Genomic DNA, 20,067 nt, shown 5'->3' on the forward strand with positions numbered 1-20,067 from the left:
TTAAAACTCAAATCCTTTTTCTGGACAGAGCCTGTTGACGCATGTGTCCAAGGGGACGAAGGCGACCCTGAATCGGTTGGGCGTGTTCACGGTCTCCTCCTTCCATGCCTTCATATGTGCCCGAAGCCCCTCCCTGCTGACGAACTTGCTGTCGGGGCGGGGTGCCACCAAACGAAGGCCCCGCCTACACACGCTCTCAAGGTCCAACAGCAGCAAGTGAGTTTCAAATATGACAATATATCCCCTACACTGAAGAATTTTTGCTTAACCATCGTTGGTATAACCTTTTTTATGAAGCTTGAATAATTCTTTTTTTTTAATCAGGACCAACTCTTTCAGAATCTAGGGTCAATAATGGAATTTGTTTACAAGCCTATATTTTTTGTCCATCTGAGATGTCTATGACTAACACTTTCTCCTTGATTTTAATTTCTAATCTTTATAGCTCTGCTTCTGATTGGCTCCTTCTTCGTTTGTATCTGATTGTTACAATCTGAAGCAATGAAACCCACATCGTTTAAAACTTTTCTGTTATTGTTGCGAATCCCCAAAGTATAGCAGAGCTAAATAAGGTCCATGATCTTATGCACCCTTTACTCCAGGGATGCCCACACCTACTACTACACGTGAGTGCGCCCTGAAGAGAGCTTTTCGTTTTTGATCCAGACCAAGAACCGAGTAACTCCTGACTCACTAGCCCCAGAAATATTGTTTGCAATGGGAACTTGAAATACTTCGTGACCCTGAAAATACTCAACGTGCCTCACTTACCATTAGCGAGCAGGGTGGATCTTCGATCGGCTGCATCGAATCCGGGACCCTCCAAATACTAGTCCTCCAACACCAACTACATATTTTAATGTAAGTCATGCTTGGAGAGCCCCAAAATTGCAGTTACGTGACCAGGGGAAACCTGCTCCAAGGGAACATTTAAAGGAAACTTCGAAGTGCTTGAATCCCTAAAAGATGTCAAACATCTCGGATGCCCCCGAGGAAGCGGGTGATGTTGGTCTGATCCTGCCTGCGGCAATCAAGGATCAGAGAGATACCCGGATGTTTTCTCTGATACCACTGTACTTCGGTGGTGGAAGCCATTGGTCCTATTCCAGCTATGTAAAAGATGAAGAATGTACAAAGAACTGACCTGCACACGTCATAGCTAGTCGGGAATCTCATTACCAGCAATGTCTAGACAACAGGATATCCACTGAAAGGACATTTAGAGGAAACTTCGAAGGGCTCGAATCCCCAAAAGATGTCAAACATCTCGGATGCCCCCTGAGGAAGCGGGTGATGGTGGTCTGATCCTGCTTGCGGCAATCAAGGATCAGAGAGATACCCGAATGTTTTCTCTGATACCAACTGTACTTCTGTGGTGGAAGAATGCACAAAGACCTGACCTGGGCACCCGTCGTAGCTAGTCGGGAATCTCATTACCAGCAATGTCTAGACAAGAGGATATCCACTGAAGGGGAATACGGTTTGACAAGAAAACGTTCTTCAGTTTTTTGACAATGTTCACTCTAATGTTGTCTCTTGTATTTTGCCAAGTGTTGAATGGAGCTTCAGCTATGAGACTTTATCTCTATTTCCTTTATTTCCGGGAATGAAATGAAAAAAAAAATCGTGCAGAAGCTACCTGAGTTTTTTAAGGCAATGTTTACATTGTTATTATTATGAAACGTCTAGATAACAAGCGAAAGAAATTGAAAAATAATAACAATTAGAATTTTGACATTTTGAATTCAAATTATGTTTTTCGCAATCACGTTTTTTTTGCGTGTGTACAGGCATGTGTGTGTGGGGGGGGGGGGTATGCGTGTATGTAGGCGTGTGTGTGTCTGTGTATGTGGGTATGTGTGTGTATATATGTGTATGTTTGTTTGTGTTTGTGTGCAGGCATGTGTCTGTGTATGTGGATATGTGTGTGTATATATGTGTGTTTCTGTACAGGCATGTGTCTATGTATGTGGGTATGTGTGTGTATGTGGGTATGTGTGTGTATATATGTGTGTTTGTGTACAGGCATGTGTCTATGTATGTGGGTATGTGTGTGTATATGTGTATGTGTGTTTGTGTCTGTGTGCAGGTGTGTGTGTGAGTGTGTGTGTAAGCGTGTGTTTGTGTCTGTGTGCAGGCATGAGTGTGTGGGTGCGTGTGTTTGTGTCTGTGTGTGTGTAGGCATGCGTGTGTGTATGTATGCGTGTAGGATATGGACGCAATCTGGAGAAGATTTTCGCTAAAGGAGCAGCATCGTGAGGCCGGTCGACGGTGGTGCTGCAGAGGTAGGCGGGGAGAAAATAAAATCAACGTAACGCCAAAATACAGCGAAGTAAGAATAATAAGCAATCGTAATTGCTCAATATAGAAACTTTTATAAATTATGGGTTTCGGCACGTCAGAATGCAGCTATTAGCCTGACTCTTAAAAACAAAGAGGAAAGAAAATAGAAAAGTCCAATCAGATTCAGTGCCATCAAATCTGAGACTAGGCTCTGCTTAATGAAGATTACAACCGAGTTATTCATAAATATTTCCAGAATTTTTTTTAAGCTCATTGTGGTCTACAGAATCTTGGAACCTGTCAGGTAAAGCGATAGCCAGAAATATTGCAGGTGGCCTATGGCTTAAAAACCCGAAAAATCATTCTGTTTAGTTTTCTTTTTTTAAAGGGAAATTTTTTATTGGTTTGAAATTCTGATTGGCAAACTTTTGTGTGACAGAGATGACTAGTTGTTTTTGTGTGACGAAAAATCGCACACATGCTCTTTTCTCACTTTCTTTCTTTCACGTTGACCGTAGTTGCGTGTACTGTGTTGAATACTGCTGTTGGTTATCAACAGAGCCTCCGTTGACACATGTGTGTATAACTAACGCATTTCGAGTATTATGTAGTGTTATCGTTTTTTACAATCTTTTTCTTAATTAAAAATGCATAATTTTGTTGTGAATATGCATGTAATATCTTGACCGCGACTCGAGGTCCGATGTGTTAGAAGCTTTGCATTCTGCCGATTGGGCCAGTATGATTGTCAGTCAGATTGCACTGTGCGGCAATATTATTATCTGTGCACAGTAAAAAAAAATGTGTAAGGTTACCAGAATTAATGGGTGTACTGTTACACGAATTCTGAAGTGTGTAGCATCATTTTTTTTAAATTCAAATTGCTGGGGGAACCTTGCACCATGGTTTCAGTAGAATTCAATGCGCTTGCATGAAGATCAAAATCGGTGTAGAGCAGTTAAACTCTTATTAGCGAAATGAAACCCGTCTTTGTTGACCGAGCAGTAAAAGCTCTTGCCCTGCAACCTGTCAGAGAGTCGCGTTATGGGTTCGGGTCCCACTCAGATCATTTCCGCTTTTAGTGCAATAAAAATGTCTTGTGTGCACATTGAAATAATGGGATGGTTTCCTTCAGTCAAAAGTACTACTTTTAGTCATTGAAATGGATAGAATGAGCAAAAAAAAAAAAAAACATGGATCCAGGAAATTCTTTTATTTTCCCAATAGTTTTTTTTTAAATAGATTTTTTTAAATGTCCGATTTTTTTAAACACGGCGTGGTGTTGATAACGTCAGAAATGATGAAATTTGCCGCATCTTTCTACTACATTTCCACGTTATGATAATCAAGCAGCGAATTAAAATTGCGCTCTACGCTTGCTATCAACCATATCGTTGCCAATGCACGTGAGTAAAGATGCGAATTAAATATTTTGTTCTGTGATTGGCAACATTGAATGGCATTTCATCATTTGTGATGTTACACGACAGAAGTGTAAACAATGAAAGCGCACCGATTTAAGTGTTTTTTTAAATATTAAACTTAAATAAATTATTTAAAAAATGTTCAGCTCCTATGTTTTTAAGCATGATCTTTCAAATAAATAAATAAATAAATAAATAAAAAATGCTTTTAAAATTTTGGAAACGACCCCATTGGTGTTTATTGGTCGTTAAAAAGCATGTACTTTATGAATCGTTCAAGAAAGTCAGATGAAAGATGTATTTTTGCTAATGCATGAACTTTCAAGTAATTTGTCTGTAAGCGTACAGAAAATTCTGGTGTAACCGTACGCAGAAATGATTCGTTACGTTATAGTTACATCACCATGGTGTAACCTTTCACAAGCGATGTGTAACTTTACACCAGTTAAATCAGTTAAGTTACTCCAGAGCTATGGAGGCAGCTAAGCTGCTACCAATTTTATGGAGTATGGTTGCACAAAAATTTTTACAGTGCACGAAAACGATAATTTCTTTTCTTAAGGACGAAGATGATGCACAGTGACACATACATATATAATTTTATTTAATTAAGTGAAGGGTAAACCCAATCTATGCTATTCGAAAGTGATTAAGGAATAATAAAAATATTTACCTGTAATTCAGAAGATTCACTTTGTGTGTCTTATCGACGTGTGTCTTTTAACCCCCGATGCAACAAGGAAGGGTTTATTTCCTTTTCAGCTAATAACGTCCCGATCGAAAGTTCATCTAATCGATATTTACGACTTAATATATAAAAGGGGGGATGCTAAGGACTAGACGTTAAATCCCGGTTATCACAATTCTATTCTATTCAAGAGTCACAACTGACTTCAACTGTATTTATGTCGAGGACTGCATACTATGTGCCTTGCCTCTGTTATTTTATATACCGATAGATGGCAGCACCATCACCGGATCGAACAGTTAGTGAGAATTTCGAACTAGCCCAGGAGCTAATAGCTACCTAGAACTAGCACCCCCAGAGGTATCGTTTCACTTGGAGGACATTGAGACCACGAGCATATTTAACGTCGCCCAGTCCCCTTTAATGACGACGGTGGGTCTTCGACCAGCGAGGATCGAACCCGAGGCCCTCCGGTCCCGAGTCCAATGCCTTACCGATCAGGCTACCACGGCCCCCGGTTATCACAAATTTGCCATTTCAACTGCCCTTGCGCGCGGACTTAGCTTTTTGGGCTTTCTGTTTTAAGATTTCGTGTTGATTGTTTATATTTAGGCTGAGAGAGAGTCCCACCTAATAAATGAATGCGATTAGAATATTTTCACAGCGATTTCGTGATGTATTATATGAAACTACGGATATGAGAATAACTGATAAACTTAAGAGAAAAATGACACTTCAATATTTGTTAGTTTGGAAATATTTATTTAACATAACTGTAAAACACGTTGTGTACACTGTTAAAAATTCAGGAAGATTTTCTAGTAATTGTTACTGTAAAATGACGGACTAACGCATAGCCGATTTTTACGGTAATTTATACCGGAGAAATAAGCGATCCCAGCGCCAATTGGTTGCTGCGGCCTACCGAGGATACCGTAAAATTTTACAGTAGTATTTGATTTTTACGGTAATAGTTACTGGCAACATGGATGCCAGTAACAATTACCGTAAATTTTCCCGAAAATTTTTAACAGTACTTCAAAAATGATTGGAATATTAGTACAGAAATCCGTCTTTTGCGGTATTTTACGTTAGGCGTAAACAACTTAGTATTATACATTTTTATTTAGGTTGAGGGTTCGGCTTTGTATTAGAAGTGATGCTGCAATTCTAGTACGCTCTTCTGTGGTACACAGTTTCGTCCTGAAAAAGGACAGACAAATCAGACACCGAAACCATTAATAATTAAGACGCAAAATTCAATCTTTACCGAGGCCTAAAAACTAAATCAGAGAAAACGTTGTGATTTCTAATTTTTATCTGTTGCTATCTCATGTTTATTACCAAATTTAAAATGTTTGTAACTAATTTTAGCAAGATTTTTGAAATCAGCTAAGTCCGCGCGCAAGCGCAGTTGAAATGGCAAATTTGTGATAACCGGGATTTAACGTCGAGTATGCTAAGGTCCCCTCTAAATCCGATCATGCTTAAAATGTTTTTTTAGATTGTCACCAAAAAAGTCTCTGAACTCCTAACTTTGTAACCATTTTTAACGCCAAGCTACTTGTATCTAAATTCCGATAATGAATTCCGTAAAAGTGTTTTTACTGCGATCGTAGTATCAATCGCAAGAAAACAACGTGTCCTCTCTGCTTTGTTGTTACTACGTTATTTTCCAGTATAAATCGCCAAAATTAAGGTTCAACGACTGGGACGTGGGAATGGGGGAAAAAATCAAGTTTTCTACATATAATGTAGCATTAAGAATATTTTTTTATTTAATTCTTTTGTATCTTCATTTTTACTTCTTTTTACAAAAAAGGAAGTATTGTATTTGCGAAAAAACTTTCACTCAAAAATCGGCCTTAATTTCCATTTTTCTCACCCCCAAATGATTGTTGAGTTTTTTTTTCGACCCGACCACACGTGGATATATGCCTAGGAACGTAAAGACACCCGAAATATCCATTTTGATGACCCCAGAGTTAATTACATCGAATTTTCTCGTGACGTTCGTATATACGTATGTATGTGCGTATGTGTCTCGCATAACTCAAAAACGGTATGTCCTATAAAGTTGAAATTTGTTACGTAGACTCCTAGTGGGGTCTAGTTGTGCACCTTTCCTTTTGGTTGCATTCGGATGTTCCTAAGAGGGTCTTTTGCCCCTTTTTGGGGGGAAATCATTGTTAATTTCGATGTAAACTCAAGTGGTGTTATAATTTGTCGGACACTTGGCGATATATCGCCAGCCTTTTGGTCGCCAAGTTTTGTCGCCAGCTTGGTGACAGATTTGGCGGTCTTTAATTTTTTTTTTTTAATTTGGTTTTAATTTGGTCACTATTGGTGATATTTAGAGAGTAAACAATTGAATCACATTAAAATTGCCAATAATGGGGAAATGACATTAAATTGGAGTAAAAGGAAGTCATGTGATGTACACATCAGCTCGTTTTTTTAGAAATTATAGTTTTTTTCTTTTTTAATTTCTTTATTTTTTAGACAACTTTGTTTCCGTTGTTAGTTTAGGGGAGATTAAGGTTAAGAAAACAAACAAATATTATGGTGCCTTCATCACAGCAAAATTAAGAAAATGAGAAAAGGAATTCTAGTAATTAGGTAAAAGCTTTGTTGTAATACTTCTTCACAGAACTTCCCGTTCACATCTGGCCAAAAATTGGCATAGCAATTTCATAATTTAATCTTGTGACACTTTCATTCTTTCTGATTGTCAAAGTAATGCATAAATAGCCCCTGATAAAACGACTGTCCCGGGCCCCATGCTATTATAATCTAGCTCTAGTGCTATTCATTTGAGCAAACATTTTGTGCTGTGCTCTATTTTTTTTAAAACAAAGTTCATTTTTTAAGCACTTTTATTATACTTGGCTTGTTTGTCGCGGAAAAATTTGAGGCCTGATTTTGTTTATATCTCAGCAACTAGACCACTTAGAGACTTCGGAATTTCACTAAATTTTTTGCTTAATCTTAACATACAACTTAACGCTGAAACATTAACATTCTAAAATAAAATTATTATTTCGGTTTGGACGAAAAACAGCAATTTTCATGTAATTTCCCCATTGAATATAAATCCCTTTGTTACAAATATTCGTTGCCTTACAACAGTAATATTAATAGTAATCATAATGAAAGTTTTAAATGATGGCTTCTCTGGAGCAAGCATGAAATGTATTCCCTATCAATGCTCTCATCTACGCCAATAATCGGTAACGGAGCTAAGTAAAGAGACATATTAGGATCTTTATCACGAGTAACTTGTATGTTTTGAAATATTAATTAGTTTGGAAAACCTTTAATATTTAAATGGTTTAAATTAAATTAGCAAACAAATAAATCCTAGAGAGGAACAAGGATTAATTTTTAGCGCTAACTGCTTTAAGTTTTAGATAAGTATATAGGTTTTTTTTTCCGTTTTAGTATGGAGCATTTATATGAAAATAGGGTGAAGCTTCATGATTGTAACATTATTCTGTTTCTGAAATACATTTACACTAAAAAGAATAAAGTAACAGAATTTAAAAAAAAACTAAACACTTTTCATAATACACTCAAAAGGACAAAATAACTTTTCTGTGTCAGAAAGGGCAGTGTAAGTATTCCTGTAGTTTTCAAAAATTCCAAGAAAATGACGCTACAAACGAAGAAAAGGGCGGTTCAAGTCATTTTTAAACCAAACTTTCCTAATAAGAAAAATATGCATGTTTCAACACTCAAAGTTATGATTGAAAGCTAGGTAATGATAAGAGAGAGAAATCATCTTCATGACTTGAGCCGCACTTTTCTTCGTTTGTGGTGTAATATTCTTGGAATTTTTGAAAAGTACAGGAATACTTAAATTGTCCTTTCTGACCCAGAAAAGTTATGTCCTTTTGAGTGCATTATGAAAAGTGCTTAGTATTTTTTTTTTGTTAGTTTTAGTTAATATTATAGATTAATATAAATAACTTTTCACGCACGAAATCACCCAGTCTGAAAAACTGTTAAACGTAGCATTCGGTGAGATCTGAAAATATATATAAAGGGTGTCCCAAAATTAACGCAAGATTTGAATTTGCCGCCATTTTTGCAACAAATGGTTGGCAACCCTGAAAAAAGAACAATTTGACAGCTGAGAGTTTAGAGTAATCAAAAATGGAGCGTTATACAATACAATAACGCGCTTTCATTATTGAACAATTGTTTCAAAAATAATGAAAGTTGAGGCTGGTCAAGCAGTTAGTTATTGGCTCTCGGTATCGCAACACGGTAATGCACGGGTGGTTGTGGGCTTGTTGACATAGACCTTTGAATTCAAATAACCCCATAAGAAGAAATTTAAAAATGTTAAATCACACGATCTAGGGCGCCAATTCTGATGACCGAAATGAGAGAGTACGTGGCTAGGAAATGCCTTATGCAGTAATTGAAATGTTTCACTCTCTCTAGCTGTATGGTACAATAACGCCCCATTTTTACTAACCCTAAACTCTCAACTGTCAAATTGTTCTTTTTTCATGGCTGCCAACAATTTATGGAAAAAATGGTGGCAAATTCAAATCTTGCGTTAATTTTGTGACACCCTTTGTAACAGTTTGTAACAGAAAATAAGCACGAGAATTGCTCAGTACCGTCTGTTTCATAGTCTTAACTCCCTCAATTGTACATCTCTTTGAGAGTTTAACGAGTAATTTTGCTCACTTCTTTCTGGCGTCTGTTTCAGAAGATCCCTCAGCCTTTCGGCCACTTCGAGCCAAAACTCAGAGCTTCCCACTGTAGTCGGACGGACGGTCAAGGTGCACCTTCCCGAAGGACAGGTAAGTGCCTAGAAACTTAATCGAATTTTTTTTTTCTTTTTTTAATCTAATAGGGTAAATAACTAGTTATGGTCACAGTTAACCAGCAATGGGCAGCTTTGTCTTGCATTGTCAATATCAAGTTCGTAATCGATATTCCTGGAACAGCATCTGTGGATTCTCAAAATAATATACTTCAAGAACTCCAATTTTTTTTTTTTTTTTTTTTTTTTTTTTTTGTTGAGAAGCAAGGTTTTTTACTATCTTCTATATCTGACAAATAGAAGAAAGTATTGGATTCGTGCAAATTTTCGAATTTTGACGGATTTGAACATTTTGAGGTGTGCTGAGTCCATTTCGACTATTTTTGGAAAATGTCTGTCTGTCTGTGTGTATGTGTGTGTGTGTATGTGTGTCACGTCTGTGTGTGACCAGTTTTTTGTGGTCTCTCTACAGCAAAAACTACCGCATGAAATCGAACGAAATTTGGTACACATATGTGCCCCTATGTGTACTTGTGCCCATTGGTTTTTGGCGCGAATTCCTCCAAGGGGGGTGGAGCAATGGGACGTTTTTTGAGTTTTGCGTGACTGCTATTCCCCAGGAAGTAACTGGCGGAATCAGACAAAATTTGGTCCATATGTTGTCCCTAACAAGTACAGATCCTGATTCAATTTTGGTGTCAATAGCTCAAACGGTGGTTGAGCTATAGAACATTTTTTGCCGTCAATTGTGACTGCTGTATCTCAATAAATAATCAACGTAATCAAACGGAAATTTATCGACAAGTAGCCCTTAGAGGGTATAAGAAATGATTCTATTTTGGTGTCAACAGCTGAAAAGGGGGTGGCGTAATCGAACGTTCTTTTTTCTCCATTGTGAGTGCCATATCTCAAGAAGTAATGCTACGTTCTGGATGAAATTTGGAATAAATATGAATCCATATGTAAACAGGCGTTGGTTCAATTTTGGCGCCAATCACTCCATGGGGGGCTGATTTTTTTTTTATTTGTGTGATTAAAAATAGCTTTTTAATTGCAACAATAAGAAAGATAAATCGTAACAGACTGTCGTCTGCGTTCAGCTCGTGCTTTTAATTGCATGGAAATGATCCGAAATATTATCTCAATGATTTAAAAATTTTAACTGTTGCCATCTTGTGTTTGGTAACAGATAAATGTTTGTAATTATTTTAAGCAAGGCTTTTAAAATAATTTTCAATTTTCATTCTTTGCTTTGCTTTTGAGATAAATCAGGAATTCGGAACTCCAGCGCTCGAATACGCTACCTTGCGGTGATTTATAAAACTGCGTCTGCACCTAAAACATTGCCACGTTGCGCATCACGTGTGTCTGTTGACGTGAACACAGGCAGTTTGTTCTGAGTATTTATTAACGCAATCGATGTGTCTTAGTTTGCTTTCAGCTACAGAAATTAATTCGTCCCTTAGTAGTATTCTCGAGCTTCTCAAAATAATGTTAGTTTTTCTTATTTCTTTCAAAAAAGTATTAAATGGTGGAAGCGTAAACAAGAAAAGTCTGGATTAACAAAATTGGATAACGTAATACCAGGTAAAATTTTTTATTGTTTTGTATGAATTTGTAAGAATATGAGTTTTTTTTAATCTTAAATTAATTTAACTAATCATATTTTACAGCAGCATTTAGTTGGAATGGACAGTATGCAAAATATTTTCTTGAATTTATTATCGTAGAACAAAATGAAAAATGTTTAACCGAGAAAGAATTTACTTTATTCCTTTTATTCTCAGCTGAAAGGTTTCGCCAAATTTGTTTAGGGTTATAGTAGTTTTAGTATTGTGCAAGCAAAGTAGCCTTGGCGAGTTTTCGCATTTTTAGTTAAACCATTTTTAATTTTTATCATGAGTGGAATAAAATGATAGTAAGATTACAGAATTCGATAAGCAAAAAGAAATAATGGTCAATCAACTGAAAAGAAAACTACCACCATATATAAACTGTGAGTACACATTTTATTTATTTTGTTCTGAGTGAATTTGAATCAGTTTTTCAATTCAATGGAAAAAAAAACGAACTTAACAACATTGACTGGACACTTTTCCTTAACCTAATTCCACATAAATGATTTAAATAACCTTTGTTACTACAGTATCCTACTGAAATAGACAGTATGCAAATAAATTTTCTTGAAAATATTTATCGCAGAACAGATTGAAAAATCCAGAAAGAACGTTAAGAATTTGAACAATAAAAAATAAAAGTTCGCCAAAAATCTGTTTATAGTGTTATGGTTTTAAAATTATGTGAAAGAATAATGTATCTTGACAAGATTTCGCATATCAGGTAAATCATTTCCATGACGAATGAATTAAATGCATGATTTCTTTGGATATCCAATCATATAGTCATAGAAATAAATTATCTAGTGTTAAACGTTACTCTTGACAGTCTGCCACGTATGTGCACTATGTGACAAAAATGTCAACAAATGCTGGAAATGTCACGAAACTGAACTTAATATGTACTAATGTATAGAAAAAACGGTACAAAATGAAAATGCCGTTCGAAGCGAACCAAAAATTTATGAATTCCGAATTCAACATCGTGAAAATGGCTGCTTCAGAACAACTTACTGTGTGTTCTGCATTAATTGTTTACTTTCGTAATACTTTTTGGTTTCTAATCTCTTTCTATATGGGTCAGAATAACCAAAAGACTTTGAAAAATCTTTTCAAATGAATAAAGCGAAAAAATCATGCATACGAACAAAAATCACAACACTTTTAGCATTTTCTTCGTTACCACATGCGTTTGTTTTAGTTTTCAATTCCGCCATTAGACAGTGACTGCAGTGCCCCCTATAGTTCGTTGGAGTTGCGAATTGGGATGGTCGTCAAGTTTTGGCATGTGTAATTTTGTTTTCGTTGGGAATATTGCTTCCTCGTTAAGCATGGGGATTGATCAGAATTATAAGAAAGATATTCGCAACTCCAACGAACTATAGGGGGCACTGAAGTCACTGTCTAATGGCGGAATTGAAAACTAAAACAAACGCACATGGTAACGAAGAAAATGCTAAAAGAGTTGTGATTTTTGTTCGTACGTATGATTTTTTCGCTTTATTCTTTTTAAATTAATTTTCAAAGTCTTGTGGATATTCTGGCCCACGTAGAAAGAAATGAGAATTCAAGAAGCATTACTAAACGTCAAACATTAATGCAAAGTACGTAGTTCGTAGTTCTAAGCAGCCATTTTCACGATGTTGAATTCGATATTTATCAATTCTTGATAAAACTAAATAATAATTGTGGCCTGACAAGAATAACAATTAATGCTAGAAAATTTAATATGACATTACAAATTATTACCAAAAGAAGATGATACTTCTTTGCTTTGCTTTGGCTAGCGCTTGTTTTCCATTTGTAGCTGAGTTATTTCTCTTGAATTCCCGAATCGGTTAATTTAAAAATTTTCTGTTTCGATTTTTCTAATTTCTGAGTTACGATTTAATTGTGTCATGTTATGCAAATCATCAACAAAATTCTCACGGATATATGGTGGTAGTTTTCTTTTCAGTTGATTGACAATTATTTCTTTTTACTTATCGAACTCTGTAATCTTACTACCATATTCCACTCATGATAAAATTTGAAAATGGTTTAACTAAAAACGCGAAATCTCGCCAAGGCTACTTTGCTCGCACAATGCCAAAATTATAACCCTAAACAAATTTGGCGATACCTTTCAAATGAGAATAAAAGGAATAAAGTAAATTCTTTCTCGGTTATTCATTTTGTTCTACGATAATATATTCAAGAAAATATTTTGCATACTGTCCATTCCAACTAAATGCTGCTGTAAAATATGGTAAGTTTAATTAATTTAAGATTAAAAAAACTCCCATATTCTTACAAATTCATACAAAACAATAAAATTTTTTACCTTGTATAACGTTATCCAAGTTTGTTAATCCAGAATTTTTGCTTTCACCTATTATTAAGGAAATAATGAAAACTAACATTATTTTGAGGAGCTCGAGAATACTACTAAGGGACGAATTAATTTCTGTAGCTGAAAGCAAACTAAGACACATCGATTGCGTTAATAAATACTCAGAACAAACTGCCTGTGTTTACGTCAACAGACACACATGGAACGCAACGTGGCAAAGTTTTAGTTGCATTCGCAGTTTTATAAATCACCGCAAGGTAGCGTATTCGAGCGCTGGAGTTCCGAATAGAAGAAAGTTTCGTGATGGCCACAACATACTAGTTTTTTTAAATCTTCAGTGTGATTTATTATTTTGATGCTTCTCAGTTACCAATACTGAATTTTCTTTGCATTTGAGTTTTTAAAGGGTTTCTTGCTTAAAGACCTGACATTGCTGGATTTTTTTAAAACATCAGATCGCAGTTTTATTGATTTACACATCCTTAGCTTTTTTTACCCGATTGTGCATGCGCGACGCAAAGGAGGTTAATGTGTTTATCAGTCTATGCGTATGTATGTCTGTTCCTATGTGGCGTTCTACAGGCAAAACGCCTTGGCCAATTTTGGTAATTCTTACGTCAATCGATTTGTCTTAACCTTGGGAGTGTCACTAAACACATGACAGTAATCAAAAGTACCATTTCAAAACCAGTTGCCATTTTGTCCGTTTGGGATCGGCGCACGTTGAGTGTCACACACTGTGTCGCACGCTACCTGCGTGCGACAAATGCAGGAAGTTTTCGCTGCCTGAATTTTTACTCGACTGCGCGTACGCGACGCAAAGGAAGGTTATGTGTTTATAAGTCTATGCATGTTTGTTCCTATGTGGCGTTCTACAGGCTAAACGCCTTGGCCAATTTTTTTGTAATTCTTACGTCAATCGAGTTGTCTTAACCTTGGGAGTGTCACTAAACACATGACAGTAATCAAAATTACCATATCAACAACCAGTTGCCATATTTTGTCAGTTCCAGATCGGCTCACGTTGGATGTTGCACACAGTGTCGCACGCTGACAGATGCAGGTAGTTTTCGCTGCCTGAATTTTTTTTTTTACTAATAAGTCTACTAATTGGGGTCTCAATGGCCGAGTGGTCTAAGCGATTGCTTTTCCCACTTGAGGCGGTGGGTCAAGACACCCTCGCTTCGGATGCACTTTCCCCTCTTTCTGATGTAAATTCTTTCATGTGTTCTTTATATGCATTCTGTACTGTAATAAAAAAATGTATCAACGAAGGCAAGACACTCAAACTGTAGTCCTCATCAAAATAAACACGTGCAATAAGCACCAAAAGAAAGAAAATTTTTTTTTTCTATCATAGAGGTATATTTTTGCCATCAAGGTATTTAAGATTATTTTATGCTATACGTATGCCCATTTCTAGTCAATTAAAAGTATTTTAGCTATGGGCACATTGGACCGTGATTAAATTTTTGAATATATTGTTTCTCAAAATTATTTAGAATTCATATTACTAAATTTTTCAAGCGATAAATAAAAATGCAGTTTAGAATAGATCTATTATATTTCCCTTTTTTTTTGTCAGATGAACTTTTCAAAAGCAATTGTTCGGTAATTTAATTTTTAGTTTTAATGCTACTCGAATTGGCAAATCAATTGTACTTTATATTTAATTATATATTGTCAGAAAAATAAGTGTTTTAGAATTGTTGAATACTTTTTTTTTGTGTGTGTACTTCTCGAAAATAATTGAATTCCGCTAGCTTGGCCATTACTAGATTTTAGTATGACCACAACTAAACCAGTAGGACCATAACTGGTCACACCAGATCTTTCCAATTTATTTCAGAAAATATATATAAATCACTTTTGAAAATTAATGAAAATATCACATATAAAAGCGCTGTTTCCAAATTTCTATCATCCCTAGCATTTTTCCCATGAATTATAATTGCAATATTTGTAACCAATTTATTTATTTATTTATTTATTTATTTATTTATTTATATTTATTTATTTATTTTATTTATTTATTTATTTATTTATTTATTTATTTGGAAAAAAAAGGACCGACTTCAAAATGGCTCTAAAAAGTGAAAGATAATTTTATTCTTTAAACACCATCGATAATACTTTAAACATAATTTTTAAAGTTGGCAAAAACAAAAAGTAAAATCCAGTGTAACCATGCTTCGTTCATATTTTTTCAGAAAATCATCCAAAGTTAGGAACGAAACATTAATATGTTTACTCAAATATGCCGTCATCAATGCATAATGTATGTGGTAGAGACGAAACTGGGCCTGGTTAAATTTGTAGTTGTATTTAAGTTATGTGGATGTGAATGATATTATCTGTCGTTTTTGCGCCAACTTCAAAAATTATGTTTAAAAGTATTATCGATGGTTTTTAAAGAACAAAATTATTTTTCACTTTTTAGAGCAATTTTGAAGTCGGTCCTTTTTTTTTTCAAAATTTTTTTATTTCATTCTTTTTAGTGTAAATGTGTTTCAGAAATAGTAAAATGTTACCGTCACGAAACTTCACCTTATTTTTTTTCATAAAAATGCTCCACACTAAAAAAAAAACTATGAACACGCCTTAAACTTTAAGCCATTGGCACTAAAAATTTAGATTTGTTCCCTCTGAAATTCATTTGTGTGTTAATTTAATTATAATCATTTAAATATTACGTTTTCCTTAACTAATGTACGTTTCACAGCAGACAATTTGCTTGTTATGCAGCCCTGTATCTCCTTACTTAGCCCAGATCATTTGTTATTGGCATAGATGATAACGATACAAATACTACTGTAGTTGAGGTCCTGGTAGCATTGTGAAGGCTAAGCAGACTTTAATCACTGCATTATCTCTCTTCCGGGTTAGGTTTACCTAGAACCGCTATGTAGATAGGCCGACGCATCAGCTTAAGTTTAGCCATTTTGGATCTGATTTTTCATTCTTGCGCTGCTAGGGTTATCACAGCAAAGTTTTGGGTTTCGCCAAATTTTCCGAAAATAATGTTTTATCTAACAAACAATTCACGTGCCGCTAATAATTGCTCGCAGCGAAAAATGACCAAACGCGATAACTCACCAGAAAAGACAACCACTCAAACACGCGCTCCGATTCAAAATGACTGATTTTAAGCTGATAGGGGTCTTAGGTTTACCCCTACTATAAAGCAAAGACGCTGAAAAAACTTGATGCTTGCTTCAGAGAAGTTTTCATTCAAAATTATCACCACAATTACTATTAATATTACTGTTGTATGGCACCAAACTTTTGTACAGCAATGGATTTTATTTTTAATCATTTAATAGGGAAATTGCATGAAATTTACTGTTTTTACTTCCTTTTACAAAAAAGGAAGTATTGTATTCGCGAAAAGATTTTCACTCAAAAATCGCCCTTAATTTCCATTTTGCTCACCCCCAAATGAATGTTGAGTTTTTTTTTTCGATTCGACCACATGCGGAAAAGTGCCTAAGAATGTATAGACACGCGAAATATCCATTTTGACCATCACCGAGGTAATTACAACGACTTTTCTCGTGACGTCTGTATGTATGTGCGTATGTGTGTATGTGCGTATGTGCGTATGTGCGTATGTGCGTATGTATCTCGCATAACTCAAAAATGGTATGTCCTAGAAAGTTGAAATTTGGTACATAGACTCGTAGTGGGGTCTAGTTGTGCACCTCCCCTTTTGGTTGCTTTCGGATGTTCCTAAGGGGGTCTTTTGCACCTTTTTGGGGGGAAATCATTGTTAATTTCGATGCAAACTCAAGTGGCGTTATAATTTGTCGGACACTTGGCGATATATCGCCAGTCTTTTGGTCGCCAAGTTTTGTCGCCAACTTGGCGACAAATTTGGCGGAGTTTTTTTTTTTTTTGGTTTCAATTTGGCCATTGTTGGTGATATTTAGAGAATAAATATTGAATCACATTAAAATAGCGAATAATGGGGAAATGACATTAAATTGGAGTAAAAGGAAGTCATGTGATGCACACATCAGCTCGTTTGACCATAACTTTTTTTCTAAAGAACAAATATGGTCCAACAAAGTAATGGGACCTAAGTTGAGCCATCCCCTATCCATTAAAAAGAGAATCATCAAAATCGGTTCTCTAGGTAAGATGCTGTGAGTGGACAAAAAAAAAAAAAAAAAAAAAAAAAAAAAAAAAAAAATTTGAATTTTTACCTTTTGAATTCAAATTATATTTTTCGCAAATACGAGTGTGTGTGTATGTTTATGTGTGTGGGGGGGTAAGTGTTTATGTGTAGGGTGTATGTGTATGTGTGTATAGGGCATGTGTGTTTATGTCTGTGTGCAGGTATGAGTGTGTGGGTAGTTGTGTGTATGAGTGTTTGTGTGGGGGAGGGAAATGTGTATGTGTGTGTAGGCATATGTGTTTATCTGTGTGCAGTCATGCGTGTGTGGGTAGTTGTGTGTAGGTGTGTGTGTGTGTAGGTGTCCGTATGTATGCGTGTGTATGTGTTTGAGTGTGTGTATGTGCTTGTGTGTGTGTGTGTGTAGGCGTATGTATGTGTTTGTGTGTGTGTGTGTGTACGTGCGTGTATGTATGCGTGTAAGTGTAGGATATTGACGCAACCTGGAGAGGGTTTTTGCTAGAGGAGCGGCATTGTGAGGCGGTCGGTCGACAGTGATGCGGCAGAGGATGCTGGCGGGAAAATAAATTGATAGGACTTCGAAACATTCAAATAAAAGCAATAAGCAATCGTGATTGCTCAAAAAAAAAACATATATACGGTATGAACTGATAACCACCTCCTTTTTGAAGTCGGTTAAAAAAACACCCTAAGCAAGCTTATAACTAGTCATTCACCCTACACAGCAAGTGAAAGTAACTTAGATAAGCATCTACTTCAACAAGCGAGTATTTCTCTCCAAATCATCAATGTTTAACCGCAGAGGTGCAATCAGAAAAAGCTTTTGGATTTTGGATTATACTCCCAGAATAATAACATACTCGGAAGCAAGGCCCAAGTAAAATATTAGGTAGCTTTAGGCCAAACATTTTTTCGGGGCCCTCTTGCAGTCAAACTTTATGAGTTCAAACATTCACAGGGAACATGGAGTACCACCGTCAAGGGTGCTCAATCACTCACACAAAATATTTGTTGGGCGGAAGAGAATCTGTTAAATGGAACAGATTCCTTTTAGTTAGAAGAAGAACAGAGAAATACCTAATGGACTGATGAGTCTAGGATACATAAGATCTCAATTTCCTTAAGTAATAGACTAGAACTTAAAGAAAATTTCAGTACAAAAAAAGGCTTGAAATGTTTACAATACAAAATAAAATTAAAAATTTAAAAAAAAAACGAATGGGTCGCAAATTTAGAATTAAGAAAGAAAATTGAAAAAATTTTAAAAGCCTTCTATTATTAAAAAATAATTACAAGTATTTTATTTGTTGACAAATAGAAACTGGCAGCAGATAAAAATTTTTAATTTAATTGCCGGCCAACAATGAATTTCGTTACCAATCGCATGAATAAAAGCTTAGCCATATTTAAAATCCTCTTTTAAAGAAACGTTGTAATTCGAATTCTATATAACATGGAAGTTCTAAACTCATTCTATCAGACGCAGAAAAAATTACTCTTTGTTTTGGTACTAAATTTTTAAATATGTTTTCTCTGTAAAAATCGCGAAAACCTTTTAGAGTTTTTTAATTCATACCTTCATTAATTAATGTCATCCAAAGACGCGAGCTAGCTAAGAACACTCTCTGTTAACTAAAAATTTCGGACAAAATTTTTTTTTCAAAATCGGTCAATCCGTTTAGGCGCTCGAGTGCCACATGCAGATACATAGATACACAGATGCGTAAAACGTATAACCCCCTTCCTTTGTGTATCGGAGGTTAAAAATTAATCGGCAATAACTAATTTGATTGCAAAAAAAAAAAAAAACGGTATTTTTCCTGCAGTATAAATCATAATAATGACTTGTTTCAACTGTCATGACTGTTTAACTGACATGATGTTCGCTATGCCAGCAGTCATTAACATTTTATTGGTTCCCAGAACAAGAGCAGTAATTGGCCAGTAAAGTTACACGTTACAAAGCAAAAGTAATAACTGTTTTTAATTCAAGTTCGTACAACCTTTTTTTTTTTTTGGATTGAAAACGTTTGAATTTTATTTTTTGTATTGATTTCAGTATTTATATCCTCTTTGGAATGATAGGTACTAATATGCATTTTGTGAAAAGTATCATTTTTTATAAGCATAAGGGCACCTTTCCGTTAAAGATAAGTCACTTGGCGCATTTTTGAGCAATCACGATTGCTTATTGCTTTCATTTGACTGTTTTGAGATCATTTTATTTTCCCGCCAGCACCCTCTGCAGCATCACCGTCGGAGATACTGCTCTTCTAGCGAAAACCGTCTCCAGGTTGTGTCCATATCCTACACGTACACGCATACATACACGCACGTACAGACACACAAACACATACACACGCCTACACACACATACACAAACACACACAAACACATACACGCACTGAAACACATACACACACACGCATACATACAGACACCTGCACACACACACACACACCTACACACAACTACCCACACACTCATGCCTGCACACAGACGCAAACATATATGCCTACACACACATACACATTCCCCCGCCCCACACATAAACACTCATACACACAACTACCCACACACTCATACCGGCACAAAGACATAAACACACATGCCTACACACACATACACATACCCCCTTCACACAAACACACATAAACACACACGCCTACATACACACACACACACACACACACACTCGTGATTGCGAAAAACATAATTTGAATTCAAGAGGTCAAAATTCAAATTATTTTTTTTTTACTTTTGGTTATTTTAACTTAATCTCTTCTTCAGTGATTTAACTTGTAACTCT

At 35.7% G+C, this 20,067-nt stretch overlaps 1 protein-coding gene across 1 annotated transcript in view; it reads left to right on the forward strand.

Annotated features, from left to right (window-relative positions):
* LOC129221509 (protein still life, isoform SIF type 1-like) overlaps positions 1–20,067 on the forward strand; it is a 251,783-nt gene that overhangs the window by 172,644 nt on the left and 59,072 nt on the right. The window contains exons 13-14 of the mRNA XM_054856000.1: positions 29–216; positions 9,119–9,212. Of these exons, the coding sequence (XP_054711975.1) occupies positions 29–216; positions 9,119–9,212 (282 nt within the window). The remainder of the gene's footprint in view (positions 1–28; positions 217–9,118; positions 9,213–20,067) is intronic.

This window comes from Uloborus diversus, chromosome 4 (assembly GCF_026930045.1).
Source record: "Uloborus diversus isolate 005 chromosome 4, Udiv.v.3.1, whole genome shotgun sequence".
Taxonomy (NCBI): Eukaryota; Metazoa; Arthropoda; class Arachnida; order Araneae; family Uloboridae; genus Uloborus; species Uloborus diversus.